Here is a 14103-nt window from a genome sequence, read left to right on the forward strand (position 1 = left end):
TGTTTATAGCAGCAATGTCCACAACAGTCAAACTATGGAAAGAGCCCAGATGTCCATTGACAGATGAATGGATAAAGAAGATGTGGTATATACATATACAATGGAATATTACTCAGCCATTAAAAAAATGAAATCTTGCCATTTTCAATTACATGGATGGATCTAGAGGGTATTATGCTAAGCAAAATAAGTCAATCAGAGAAAGACAAGTATCATATTATCTCATTCATATGTGGAATTTAAGAAACAAAACAGAGGATCATAGGGAAAGAGAGGAAAAAATAAAACAAGACAAAATCCAAGAGGGAGACAAATCATAAGAGATTCTTAGTCATAGAAAACAAACTGAAGGTTGCTGGAGGGAAGGAGGTGGGAGGCTGCGGTATTGGGTGATGGACATTAAGGAGAGCACATGATGTAAGGAGCACTGGGTATTACATAAGACTGATGAATCACTGACCTCTACCTCTGAAACTAATAATACATTATATGTTAATTAATTGAATTTAAATAAAAAATAAAAATAAAATAAAATCTTGTTGTCAGGGCATCTGGATGGCTCAAGTCAGTTAAGTGTATGACTCTTCCTTTTTTAAAGATGTTATTTATTTATTTGACAGAGAGAGACACAGAGAGAGAGGGAACACAAGCAGGGGGAGTGGGAGAGGGAGAAGCAGGCTTCCCACAGAGCAGGGAGCCCAATGTGGGGCTCGATCCCAGAACCCTGAGACCATGACTGGAGTGGAAGGCAGATGCTTAACAACTGAGCTATCCTAGTGCCCCAAGCATCTGACTCTTGATTTTGGTTCAGGTCATGATCTCAGGGTCATGAGATTGAGCCCTGCATTGAGCTGCACAGAGCCTGCTTAAGATTCTCCCTCTCCCTCTTCTTCTGCCCCTTCCCCCGACACATGCACTCAGACGTGTGCATGCACTTTCTCTCTTTCAAAAAAAAAAAAAAATCCTGTTGTCTTCATACTCACTAAATAAGGGAATTAACTTGAGTCACCATATATTCAGCTTTATACAAACATTTTAAATAAAACTATTAACAACCAGGAGTTTTTGATTCAGACTACATTGCCAAAGTATACTAAAGTTCTTCCCAAATTTTCTGCCACTAAATTAACTTCATATTTTTGACCTCAGGATGAATGAAAAAATCCTTAAAAGCATATAGCGTAGAAAAGCATGAGAAGCTGATATGCTTTCTAAAAATCTCCAGCTCAAAGTCTTTCTCACTTTGCAACAGGATCTTTGAGCAAAATAACTGCAGACTAACATCTTTTTTTTTTTCAGTCAGAATGATCACCTTTGAAAAATCAACTTTTCCATTTGAGAATTTCTTAGCATTCCATTTGTAACTAAACATTAATTCATAACCATGAAGATCTGTATCATTTTCCTAAAAAAGAGAGAATATGACAAAAACAAATATGTATATATGATTCTATTTAAGACTATGTTATCATTTCTTCTTTCAGAGTATTTGACCACATACGAAAGATGAGCTTTGACATAAATATTTTATTAACTACAAGAAGGAAAGGGGCAAAGAAAAAACACAGACAGGCAGGAAATAAAAGTTTATCTAAAAATTTCCTTTGCAAAATAATCCTCTGACAAAGATGAGTTAGTGGAAAGAATGAATATCCTGATACTGTTCCCAATAAAGTTTATTTTGAACTGTTAAGGGATGTTATTATTTATTTCCCTGGTTACCATGACCCTGTGATTACAACTTACTCCATGTTTTGGAAAGCTATGCAACTTCCTTAAACAGCTACAGAGTACAGATTTAAGGGAAGGGAAAGTAGTATCTAGGATGCTCATTAATTTTAATAAGCATTAAGATCTTTCAAAATTGTAATTATAAGTCAAAGCTGGCAAGTGATAATGCTCATACATTTTCTTTTCCCCTACCATAAATGTTGCTAACTTTCTTAGCAACTGACATTAGAAATTCAAATATCTTCAAAATAAAATTTCCTGAGAAATTGTGAATCTAGGTTCCAGAAGACCCATGGACGATACTCCAATGTCAGGTATGGAATCATTCAGATAGAGACAACTTTAGAAAAGTCATCACTCCAGTGAACTAGAAGATAGTGTTACTATTCTGCCAAAAGTGACCAAGAAATCCAATTTTACTGGTGTGATTAAGCATATTAATTTCATTCTCTTTTCTTTTTTTAAAAAATTTTTTTATTGTTAGGTTTATCACCATACATTACATCATTAGTTCTTGATGTAGTGTTCCATGATTCATTGTTTGTGCATAACACCCAGTGCTCCACACAGAACGTGCCCTCCTTAATACCCATCACCAGGCTAACCCATCCCCCCACCCTCATTCTCTTTTCTATAATGAACATTATAGAACTAATCTAGTATGAAATTAGAAGACCTCTCTCAGCAAAAAATATGAAGCAATGATATTAACTTTTGCAAGCTCCTACTATTTATAAAACTGTTAAAATGTCATACCCTCGCTTTCCTATTTTTTTAAATAAATACCATGAAATACTAAGCTCAGTATGAAATGAATAGGACCTATGAATATTTATTTATCAAAAATAAATTTTAGTATTACTTTAAGATCACAGAAGTCAAAGATATAAATTTGGGTTTTACTTTCGAAGAGTATTACACTAAATTTGAGGAATCAGAACTGTTCACCATACCAATCTGGATAATCAGGCAAAGGAGAATTTTTAGTACAAATGCCTAAACTTGTGTACACTGTGATTACAACATTTTGACTTTGAATAAGGTTTTAGCTCCTAATTCTGCATTCTTCCTTTAGGTTAAATTTAGATAGGCATTTTAGAAACTAATTTGTAAGTAAAACAAATAGGAAAGTCAATGCGTTCTCAATAAGGTTTGCCGGTTGTTAGAGATTCAGAATTGAGGAACTTATTCTGTGACCTTCAGCAAGTCACTCAACCTTTCTTTATCAAAATATGTCACAGATGGGGGCGCCCGGGTGGCGCAGGCAGTCGGTGAAGTGTCCAACTCTTGGTTTCAGCTCAGGTCCTGAGCTCAGGGTGGTGAGATTGAGCCCCGCCTCAGGCTCTGTGCTCAGCGGGAAGTCTGCTTGAGATGCTTTCCCTCTGCCCTTCTCCCAGTCTCTCTCTCTCAAATAAAATAAATAAATCTTTAAAAAAAAATGTTACAAATGTTTAAAAATCTTACACCTTTACAAAATGCTTTGCAACTTTCAAGTATCGTGGGATTTCCAACTAGAACCTCTGAAGAGCAGAACCCAGCTTTACTTGCATGTGAAATAATTCCTGCTGTGGTAGGCTGAGAAATAACAGTTATGCTTTGCACAGCTTATGCATTTTATCTTTTTCAATCATTTTTATAATTTGATTAAATTTGGTAAATACGATTGAAAGGGTTAGATTTTAAGAAAGGAAACTTCGTGTATAACAAGTAATGTAGTAATACAATACTGTTTAGATTATGTTAGGCTTATACTTTTGATTACTCTACCTTTCTAATTTAAGACAGCTATAATTTATATACATTTATATCCCAAATAAAAAAAATTCTTCTCATCTAGCAATCACTGCTAAGACTGTCAAACATTTTAATTGGCAGTATATGATATATGCATGTGTAATTCTGCTTATTTCTTTAAAAGAGGAAAGTGAATAAGAGCAGCCATCTAGGGAACTAAAAACAATAAATGAAACAAATCAGATACCTAGGGAATTTGCAAACTAATTTTTTAAATATTCTGTGAAAATATATAGTATAGAAGCATTGATGTATCACTTCACTATTATCTGGTGGGAGTCTCAAACATCATATACAATAGAAATATCTTATGAATTGAGGATTAAATTATTGTATAATTAGAAAACAAACTTAGTGGTTACCAGAGGGGAGGTGGGTGAAGGGATGGGTTAAACAGGTGATGGGGATTAAGAAGTGCACTTGTTGTGATGAGTACTAGGTGATGTATGGAGTTGCTGAATCACTATACTATACACCTAAAACTAATATAACACTGTATGTTAACTATACTGGCATTTAAAATAAAATATAGATTACTACACAATTTTCATTTATGTTCACTCTTGGGAGTATCACTGCATTACTATTAAAAACACCTGATTTTGAATTCATTTATATAACTTTAAAGGTCCTTTATATTAGTAATACTGTTACACAGATAAAGGTTTATTATAAATTTTAATTACACATATTTAATTACCTCATCTTACTTTGTAGGAATTTTAAATGCCTTAACATTTTCATTTCTCACAAATAATAAAATTATAATTAAAAGAGTCTTCACTAAAAATTCAAATAGAACTTTCTGGTCAATTTTTATGGCTTAATGTATAGGAAAAAATAAAATGAAGAAAATTATAACTACTTTAAATAGAAACTATTTTCTCTTTTGGCTTAGGTATAAGAGATGCAGTCACTCTACCTCACAAAGCAGTAAGTCGATGATGTGGAAGACCATGCAGAGTGGGAACTTGGCTGTAAAAAGAGTGAGGAACCACTGGGAGGCATACATATGAACTTCCAGGTTCAGAACACAAAAATGGTGGTGCAGGTCTGGTAACTGCTCCTAAAAAGTCAAAGTGGAAAAGTGAGAAGCTTTATTTCCTAGCACAAATGTAATTTATGACAAGCTTTCTATGAGCACTCTCGATTGTTTGCAGCATTCATTGAATTTTATGTAACTACACAGAACTGATAATAGGAGATGAGCATTGGGACCAGGATGATCGAGGAAAATAAAGGCAGACTTCTTATGGACAAATAACAAAGATCACCTCTTGCTCACTTGACTATTCTTGTTTCTTGGGAAATGCTCACTCTGACAGAATACCTATAGTCTAATGAATGTCATCCCTCCAGAGTCGAATCCAGCACCTGATCAAATGGGTTGCCTGACTACCTAGGAAAGAAATTTATTTTCTCTTTGGAGACCACTTAATATCAACATCATCTGGGATCTATGATATCACTTCAGTATATTTTTGGGGTACTGAAAAAAGCCCAAAACATAACGAGACTTTAAAACAATCTATCTTTTTTGAATTTTTGGTAGAATTCCCCTGGGAATCCATCAGGTCCTGGACTCTTGTTTTTTGGGAGGTTTTTGGTCACTGCTTCAATTTCGTTACTGGTTATTGGTCTATTCAGATTCTTTACCTCAAAGATACAGATGTAGTGAAAAGAAGGGCCACATGCACCCCAATGTTCATAGCAGCAATGTCCACAATAGCCAAACTGTGGAAGGAGCCAAGATGCCCTTCTACAGATGAATGGATAAAGGAGATGTGGTCCTTACATACAATGGAATATTTCTCAGCCATCAGAAAGGATGAATACCCACCATTTGCATCAACATGGATGGAACTGGAGGGGATTACGCTAAGTGAAATAAGTCAAGCAGAGAAAATCAATTATCATATGGTTTCACTTATTTGTGGAACATAAGGAATAACATGGAGGACATTAGGAGAAGGAAGGGGAAAATGAAGGGGGTGAAATCGGAGGGGGAGGTGAACCATGAGAGACTATGGACTCTGAGAAACAAACAGGGTTCTAGAGGGGAGAGGAGTGGGGGGATGGGTTAGCCTGGTGATGGGTATTAAGGAGGGCACATATTGAATGGAGCACTGGGTGTTATACGCAAACAATGAATCATGGAACACTACATCAAAAACTAATGATGTAATGTATGGTGACTAACATAACATAAAAAAAAAAGATGCTTGAAAGTAATTAACTATAATAACCCTTGAATATGAAGCAGTATAACATATTTAAAATCATGAACTCTGGAGTCAGGCAACTTGGATTCAAATCCCAGATTTGCCACTGTTTGTGTGGCCTTAGACAATGCACTTAACCTGTCTAAGACCTTGTTTCTTCCTCTGTATAATGAAAATAATTATGTACTTCGAGAGTTTGGAGGAACAAATTAAATATTTGTAAAGCTAAAAAAACCTATCTTTGACATTACAAACTGAAAAACTACAGAAATTGTGCAAGAGTAAAATGCATGAAATTGGACGTCTCCTAAAAATGCCTTTATGCTACCCTTATCCTTTTTTTTTCCAATTTACACAAGTAAATGCTTTTCAAAAGCAAGAAACGTAAAGTGCAGAGTATTAGCATAGCTATTCCTATAATTGAAAAGCAAAGACATGTAAAACCCCACGTTAGTTTTGTTTTTATAAATGGATCATAAAAACAACAAAAAAAAACCCTACTTCTTGCACAAAATGCTTTTAGAAAAGCACCCAAAGATACCCATCAGGTACTTTAAATGGGGTGTCCAGAGGTCATCGAGTCAAAGAATGCTAACAGAAAAATGTGTTTGGGTTTCTTCATAGTACCACGGACTTGTTATTCATTTATCAAGTACATTTATTTGACTCTCAAAGCTCTTAAGAATAATGACCCTCGAAAAAAATGTAAACTTCTGAAAATAAAAGGTAAAAAAGTGAATAATCCCAAATATTTACTCAGAAGAATTAAATTTCTAAAAATGAGCCTATTGCTTTTAATGTCCATAGTTGCCCAGAATCTTCTACACAGTCCTTTTTCTACTGAAAAAAAGCACATATGTCACTGTGCTTAGAGTTCACTTAACATCTTTCCCCTATTTCATTTCTTAAGGTTTTCTACCCTCCAACATTCTCTTCTCCCAGCAAAGTTGTCCTTAACCTCATTGCTAATCCTCTGTCTTCTCTGTTCTAGTCTTTTAGTCTCCCATTGACTTCACGTCCTCTTTAGACACCTATGGATCTCCTGACAGGTCAGGCCAATGAGCTCCTACCAATATCTCTACTGCTGCGTCCCACTAACCTTAATCACTTTACTTTTCTCCAATATGGAATCAATCCATTCATGTATTTACTTCACATTTCTTTTGGGTTCCCAATACCTCAGGTAGAGAAAGCCACATAAGCATGCTACATAGACCCATTATAGATTTAAGATTTTCAACTTCAGGTGGAATTTCAGAGCTACTCAGTAATTCCTTTTATCAGCACTAGTCAATAATTTTGCCCTTGCTCACGATCTTTTTTATTATGTAATATTTTACATATATAAAATAATATGTTCCTCATACATATAAATTTACACGGACATATTGTAAAACAGTAACAACCCATTGTTTGAGACGAAGAAATTATATGAGAATTTTTAAATATGTCCCAACATTAAAATATTTAAGTGTTTTTTATTCTTTTTCGATTCTTTTTCTGTCCTTTCAAGAGTTCTCTACATGTGGACCTAAATATGGCAGTGGTGCTAATTAAGGCAGGGAAAGTTCTTAAGTATTTCAATTTTTATTCTGTAAATATCTTCATTTCTTTACAAATAATACTCAGGAATCTCTTCATTGACTTAACTCACTATATTCCCACTTAAAAGTATATTAAAGTTGAATATTTACAATGGAAGACTATTTTAAAAATGATCAAATGGTTAAACATTAACACCAATATAGATACTGGTCAGAAACCAAATATATATACATTTTTCTATAGAATTCCATTAAACTTTCATGAATTATTATTGTTCACCAATTTTATTACTTTTTCTGTAACTCGATCCCTGAGTGATAAAAGCCTAATTTTTATTTACCTGTATTAGTCTCTCCAACTGATAGAACTTGCAATGAAGATCTTCAAAGTTGTTTTTGTAGAGATCTCGTAAACCATAGTCATACATGATTTTCACCAAAACACAGAATGCTTGTTCCTCTGGCATCTACAGGAAAACAAATACATATAGAATGTGACTGAGTGGCATTTGGCCAGAGTGTCAGAAAAGTTCCTTCATGTTATTAGTCCTCTGCATTAATGGCTAAAAGCCTCTAGTGAATGAACTTCTTCAGAGCCAGCCTTCTGCAGCAAATAGATAAAATTTGGTTCAAACCTTCCAGTTTCCTCACTTGACATGAACTTCGCTCTTTTGTGATTTTTTTATTTGTTTGACAGAGAGACATAGCGAGAGAGGGAACACAAGCAGGGGGAGTGGGAGAGGGAGAAGCAGGCTTCCCACGGAGCAGGGAGCCCAAAGCGGGGCTCAATCCCAGGATGCTGGGATCATGACCTGAGCTGAAGGCAGACGCTTAATGACTGAGCCACCCAGGTGCCCCTCTTTTGTGAATTTTAATCATCCTGTTATTCACTTGTTAAGCCATCTTAAAAACAGGTAATACAGTCAGATGATTCAAAAATCAATACAATGCAAAAGTATGCAAAGGTAAAAGTCTTACTCCTCTCTGTCTCTGTATAATAATTCCTGTACCTGGCCCCCACCTCTTTGGCATAACCTCCTAACTACGCTCAATAATTTCTCATCTATCCTGCTAGTGTTTCTTTATGCAAATAAAAGAATCACACTTATTTTATTTTTCCCTTTCCTACATAAAAGATAACATTCTATGTACATTACAATGCATCTTGTTTCTTTTTCCCTCAATAATATTCCCCAAAGAGGAATTTCTGGGTCAAAGGATAAATGCATTTTTCATTTTGATAGTGAGATACTGTCTTCCCACAGTCTTCTTGATGTTGTTATTTTCTTTTTAAATAAAAAGTTTTTAGGAAAGAATTTTATGAACTTTTATCATTAAGAGTTAAATGACAAAATCTAACATACCCCTTCCAGAAGCATTTTTATCTGAACAGAGAATGAAATCTGAAATCCAAGGAACAAATCTCTAAATTGTGGTATCAATAAACTGAAGGGACTTAGAGACATACCTAACGTTCTAGAAATTACATCAAGCAAACAGAAAAAGATTTTATCCTTAACTCATTGTCCTAAGATATAACTATTGTGTAAACATTTACTTTTCTTAAAAATAAAAACTTTATTTATTTGAGAGAAAGTTTGTGCACAAGTGGCAGGGAGGAGCAGAGGAAGAGGGAGAAGCAGGCTCCCTCCCCCGAGCAGGGAGCCCAACACGGGGCTCCAGCAGGATCCCAGGACTCTGAGATCAGGACCTGAGCCAAAGGCAGAAGCTTAACCAACTGAGCCACCCAGGTTGCTCCTGTAAACATTTACTTTCAATGTCACTTCTTTTAGAGTCTGACCTTGGCTGATTATGGTATTTGACACCTTTGTCAGATTAAATTCCTGTCTGAATACTTGAGTCAAGTAGAGTTCTGTGTACCCACTTAGAAATGTAACTGATTATTTAAATTCCTACACAAATTGGCCACTTCTATTTTCGATTTATAAACCATGAAATACACAAATTAGTTAAATAAAACCTCCTAAAGTTAAGTAAGTACAGTTAGCTGTTGTCATTTTGATTCTATAAACATTTGCTTATTCCTTTTTTATCTATGAGGTGTTTGGGGCTTTGACCCCAGCTGTTCAAGTCAGCAAACATTTTTCAGCTTATACTCATTTCTTCAGAGCACAAGTACACTGTATTCTTTCCCCCTTTAACAATTCTGTCATTGAAGCTTCAAGCGACACTAGCTTGCACATACATGATCTACTCCTCCTACCACCAAGGTCTAAGCCTCTCCTCCTTCCTCTCAGATCTCTACTAAAATGGCCATACAAAAGTGCTCATGTAAGGTAACTGTAGCCAGCCCTAGAGAAACTGACTCACTTAAGTCCTAGTTGAATAGTTTATCATTTGGTATCCTACAAAGGGGATAAACCTTTAGTGCCTTGCATGGGTAAAACCATTAAAGCAAATAAAAGGTTTTAAATGCCTTTTGGTATTCACACATGCAGTCACTGAACACAGAGATGAATGCACTGTGCTAGGCCCTGGGGATACAGACGTAATGGTAGAGCATCTTCCCAAAGGACAAGTATATAGGCAACTCTCCTTGACTTTGACAGGGGCACAGAAATCCTGGGACAGGGGAGGTAGGATGTGTTGATGAGGAATTAGACATCACCACAGCTAGAGCACAAGTAGAGAAATGGCTGGGTATGAGCCTGACTGGGTAATTTAGTCAGGAAAAAGACAAATGAACATAAATTTCTGCTTTGCTTTTAGGTATGGAGCTTAAATTCTCCCTTCCTCCCTCCATCTCTATCTCCACCTTTCTCTGCTCCCTCCTCCCCACTCCCTATCCATCTGTCTGTTTCTCTCACACACACAAACAATATATTTAATACATGTTCCTCAAAAACAAAAGAATATTTAAGTTTGAATTTGATTCCCCCAAATAAAATGACAATCCCAGTCTATAACCTTTATTTTTTTTTTAAATCTGTATTTGGGGGAGTGAGGAGTCAGAGCTGTTATCCTTCATGTGTAGCTTTAGGCAACATAATCTCTAAATAATGACCACAATAGATAGATCCATCACCTCACATAGTTACAATTTTTGTGTGTAGTAAGAACTTTTAAGATCTCTCTTAGCAACTTTCAAATACACAATACAGTATTGCCAACTATAGTCACCAAACTGTTATATATCCAGAACTTATTAATTTTATACCTTAAAGTTTGTACCCATTTCATCTCACTAACTCATTTCCTCCACCCCCTGTGGCAACTACCAATCTACTCTCTTTTATGACTTCTTGTTTATATTCCACATATAACTGATACCATACAGTATTTGTCTTTCTGTATGACTTATTTCACTTAGCATAAGGCCTCTGAGGTTCATCCATGTTGTCACAAATGACAGGTTTCCTTTTTTATGACTAATATTCCATTAAATGTATATACCACAATATCTGTACCCATTCACTTGCTCATGGACATTTAGGTTGTTTCCATGTCTTGTCTATTGTAAATAACGCTGCTATGAACATGGGGGTGCTAATAGTATTTCAAGATGGTAATTTCATTCTCTTTGCATATATACTCAGAAGTAGAATTGCTAGATCACATGGTAGTCTATTTTTAATTTTTTTTAAGAACTTCCATACTGTTTTCCATAGTAACTGCACCAATTTACATTCCCACCAACAGTGCACAAAGGTTCCCTTTTCTCCACATCCCTGCCAGTACTTGTTACCTCTTGTCTTTTTCATAATATCTACTCTAACAGGTGTCAGGCAATATCTCATTGTTTTTGATTTGCATGATGATTGGTGATATTGAACAACTTTTCATATACCTGTTAGATTTTTAATATCTTCTTTGGAAAAATATCTACTCAAGTCATTTGCCCATTTTCTCATTAGATGATTTGGGTTTTTTTTTTCTCTTGAGTTACAGGAGTTCTTTATATGTTTTAGATATTAACCCTTATCAGATATGTAGTTTGCAAATATTTTTTCCCATTGTGTAGGCTGCCCTTTCATTTTGTTGATATTTCTTCTGCTGTGCAGAAGTTTTTTAGGTGATGTAGTCCCACTCATTTATCTTTGCTTTTGTTGCTTTTGCTTTTTTTAAATTTTACTATGTTAATCACCATACATCATTAGTTTTTGATGCAGTGTTCCATGATTCATTGTTTGTGCATAACACCCAGTGCTCCACGCAGAACGTGCCCTCTTTAATACCCATCACCAGGCTAACCTATCCCCCACCCCCCTCCCCTCTAGAACTCTCAGTTTGTTTCTCAGAGTCCATAGTCTCTCATGGTTGCTTTTGATGTCATAATCAAAAAATCATTGCCAAGACCAATGTCAAAAAGCTTTTTATCTATGTTTACTTCTAAGAGGTTTATGGTTTCAGGTATTATGTTTAAATATTTAATCCATTTTAATTTTTATAAGAGATATAAAGAAACTATCACTTGCCCATTAAATATTCTTAGCTTCCTTGTCAAATATTAGTTGACAATATATGCATAAGTTTATTTCTGGGCTCTCAGTTCTGTTCCATTGGTCTACATTATCAATTTTTATGGCAGTACCATACTGTTTTGATTACTATAGTTTTATAATAGAGTTTGCAATCAGGAAGTGTGATGCCTCCAGCATTGCTCTTCTTTCTCAGGACTGTTTTGGCTATTCAGGGTCTTCTGTGTTTTCACACAAGTTTTAGATTGTTTTTCTAATTTTGAAAAATTGTCATTGGGATTGCATTGAATCTGTAGATGACTTTGGTTAGTATGAACATTTTGACATTACCAATTCTTCTGAGGCATGAGCATGAGGTATCTTTCCATTTGTGTCTTATTCAATTTCTTTCATCAATGTTCTCAGTGTACAGTTATTTCACCTCCTTAATTAAATTTATTCCTATTTATTTTTTTATATTATTGTAAATGGGATTGTTTTATTTCTTTTCCAGATAGTTCATTGTTAACCACATAGAAACAAAAGTGAACTTTGTATGTTGATTCCATATCCTGCAACTTTACTGAATTTGCTGATTAGTTCTAACAGTTTTTTTTTTTTTTTTTGGTGGAGTCTTTAGGGTTTTCTATATATAAGACCATGTCATCTGCAAAAAGAGACACTTTCATTTTTTCCCTTTTTGATTTGGATATCTATGATTTCTTTTTCTGGCTGATTGCTCTGGCTAGGATTTCTAGTACTATGTTTAATGGGAATGGTGAGAGTGGGCAACCTTGTATTGTTCCTGGTCTTAGAGAAAATGCTTTCTTTTTCTTTTGTTCAGTGGAGATGTAATTGACACATAACATTATATTGGTTTCAGGTATACAACCTAATAGTTTGATATCTGTACATAATGTGAAATGATCACAAGTCTAGTTAACATCTATCACCATACATAGCTCAACTTTTTTTTGCAATGAGAACTTTTAAGATTTACTCTATTAGCACTTTTCAAATACGCAATACAGTATTATTAACTATGTTGTACATTAAATCCTTATGACTTATTTAATTGGAAGTTTGTACCTTTTGACCCCCCTTCACCCATTTCATCCACCCCTAACCCCCCACCTTTGGCAACCATTAATTATGTCTATGAACTTTTTTTTTGAAATTCCACATATAAGTGAGATCATATATTTGTCTTTCTGTCTTTAACTTCTTTTACTTAGCATAATGCCCTCAAGGTCCATTCATGTTGTTGCAGATGGCAAGATTTCATTCTTATATATATATGAGACACATTTTCCATATCCACTCATCCATCAGAAGCCACTTAGATTGCTTCCATATCTTGGCTATTGTAAATAATGCTACAGAGACCATAGGGGTGCATATATCCTTTTGCTTTAATATTCTTATTTCCTTTGGATAAATACCCATAAGTTGAATTGTTTGATCATATGATAGTTCTACTTTTAATTTTTTGAAGATCCGCCATACTCTCTTCCACAGTGGCTGCACCAATTTACATTCCCACCAATAGTGCACAAAGGTTCCCTTTTCTCTACATCTTTGCCAATACTTGTTATTTCTTGCCTTTTTGATAATAGCCATTGTAATATATATGAGGTGATATTTCATTGTGGTTTTGATTTGCATTTCTCTGATAATTAGTGATGCTGAACATCTTTTATTATACCTCTTGGTCATCTGTATGACTAGAGGGAAAACTTTCAACCTTTCACCACTGAGGATTATGTTAGCTGTTGGCTTGTCATATATGGCCTTAATTATAGTGAGATACATTCTGTACCCAATTTGTTGAGAATTTTTATCATGAATTTTGTCATTTATCATTGAATTTTGTCAAATACTTTTTCTGCATCTACTGAGATGATTTTTATCTTTCGTCCTACTCATGTGATGTATCACATTTATGATTTGTGTATGAACCATCTTTCATCCCAGGGATGAATCCCACTTGCTTGTGGTGTATGATCCTTTTAATGTGATGTTCAATTCTGTTTGCTATTCTGTTCCAGTCTTTATTATCTTCTTCCTTCTACTAACTTTGGGCTTAGTTTGTTCTTCTTATTCTGGCTCCTTGAGGTATAAAGTTAGATTATTTGAGATATGACTATTTTCTTGATGCACGCATTTATAATAAACTTCCTTTCAGAACTGCTTTTGCTGCATTTGGTGTGTTTCCATTTTCATTTTTCTCAAGATATTTTTTAACTTCCCTTATGACTTCTTTAAATCACTGTTATGTTCAGGAGTGTTATTTAATTTCTGCATATTCATGAACTTTCCATCTCTTCTCCTATTAGTGATTTCTAGTTTTGTGGTTACAAAGGCTACTTCATATAATTTCTATATTCGTGAATT

The 14103-nt window shown here is 34.8% G+C and overlaps 1 protein-coding gene across 3 annotated transcripts in view; it reads right to left on the reverse strand.

Annotated features, from left to right (window-relative positions):
- RABGAP1L (RAB GTPase activating protein 1 like) overlaps positions 1–14103 on the reverse strand; it is a 754336-nt gene that overhangs the window by 246192 nt on the left and 494041 nt on the right. For all 3 annotated transcript variants that reach the window (XM_028122981.2, XM_028122980.2, XM_088017005.1), the window contains 2 exons: positions 7633–7758; positions 4448–4591 (listed from right to left, as the gene is read on the reverse strand). In XM_028122981.2, the coding sequence (XP_027978782.1) occupies positions 4448–4591; positions 7633–7758 (270 nt within the window). The remainder of the gene's footprint in view (positions 1–4447; positions 4592–7632; positions 7759–14103) is intronic.

Source organism: Eumetopias jubatus, unplaced genomic scaffold (genome assembly GCF_037043125.1).
Source record: "Eumetopias jubatus isolate StellerSeaLion01/CBP00866 unplaced genomic scaffold, mEumJub1_p1.0 scaffold_12, whole genome shotgun sequence".
Classification (NCBI taxonomy): domain Eukaryota; kingdom Metazoa; phylum Chordata; class Mammalia; order Carnivora; family Otariidae; genus Eumetopias; species Eumetopias jubatus.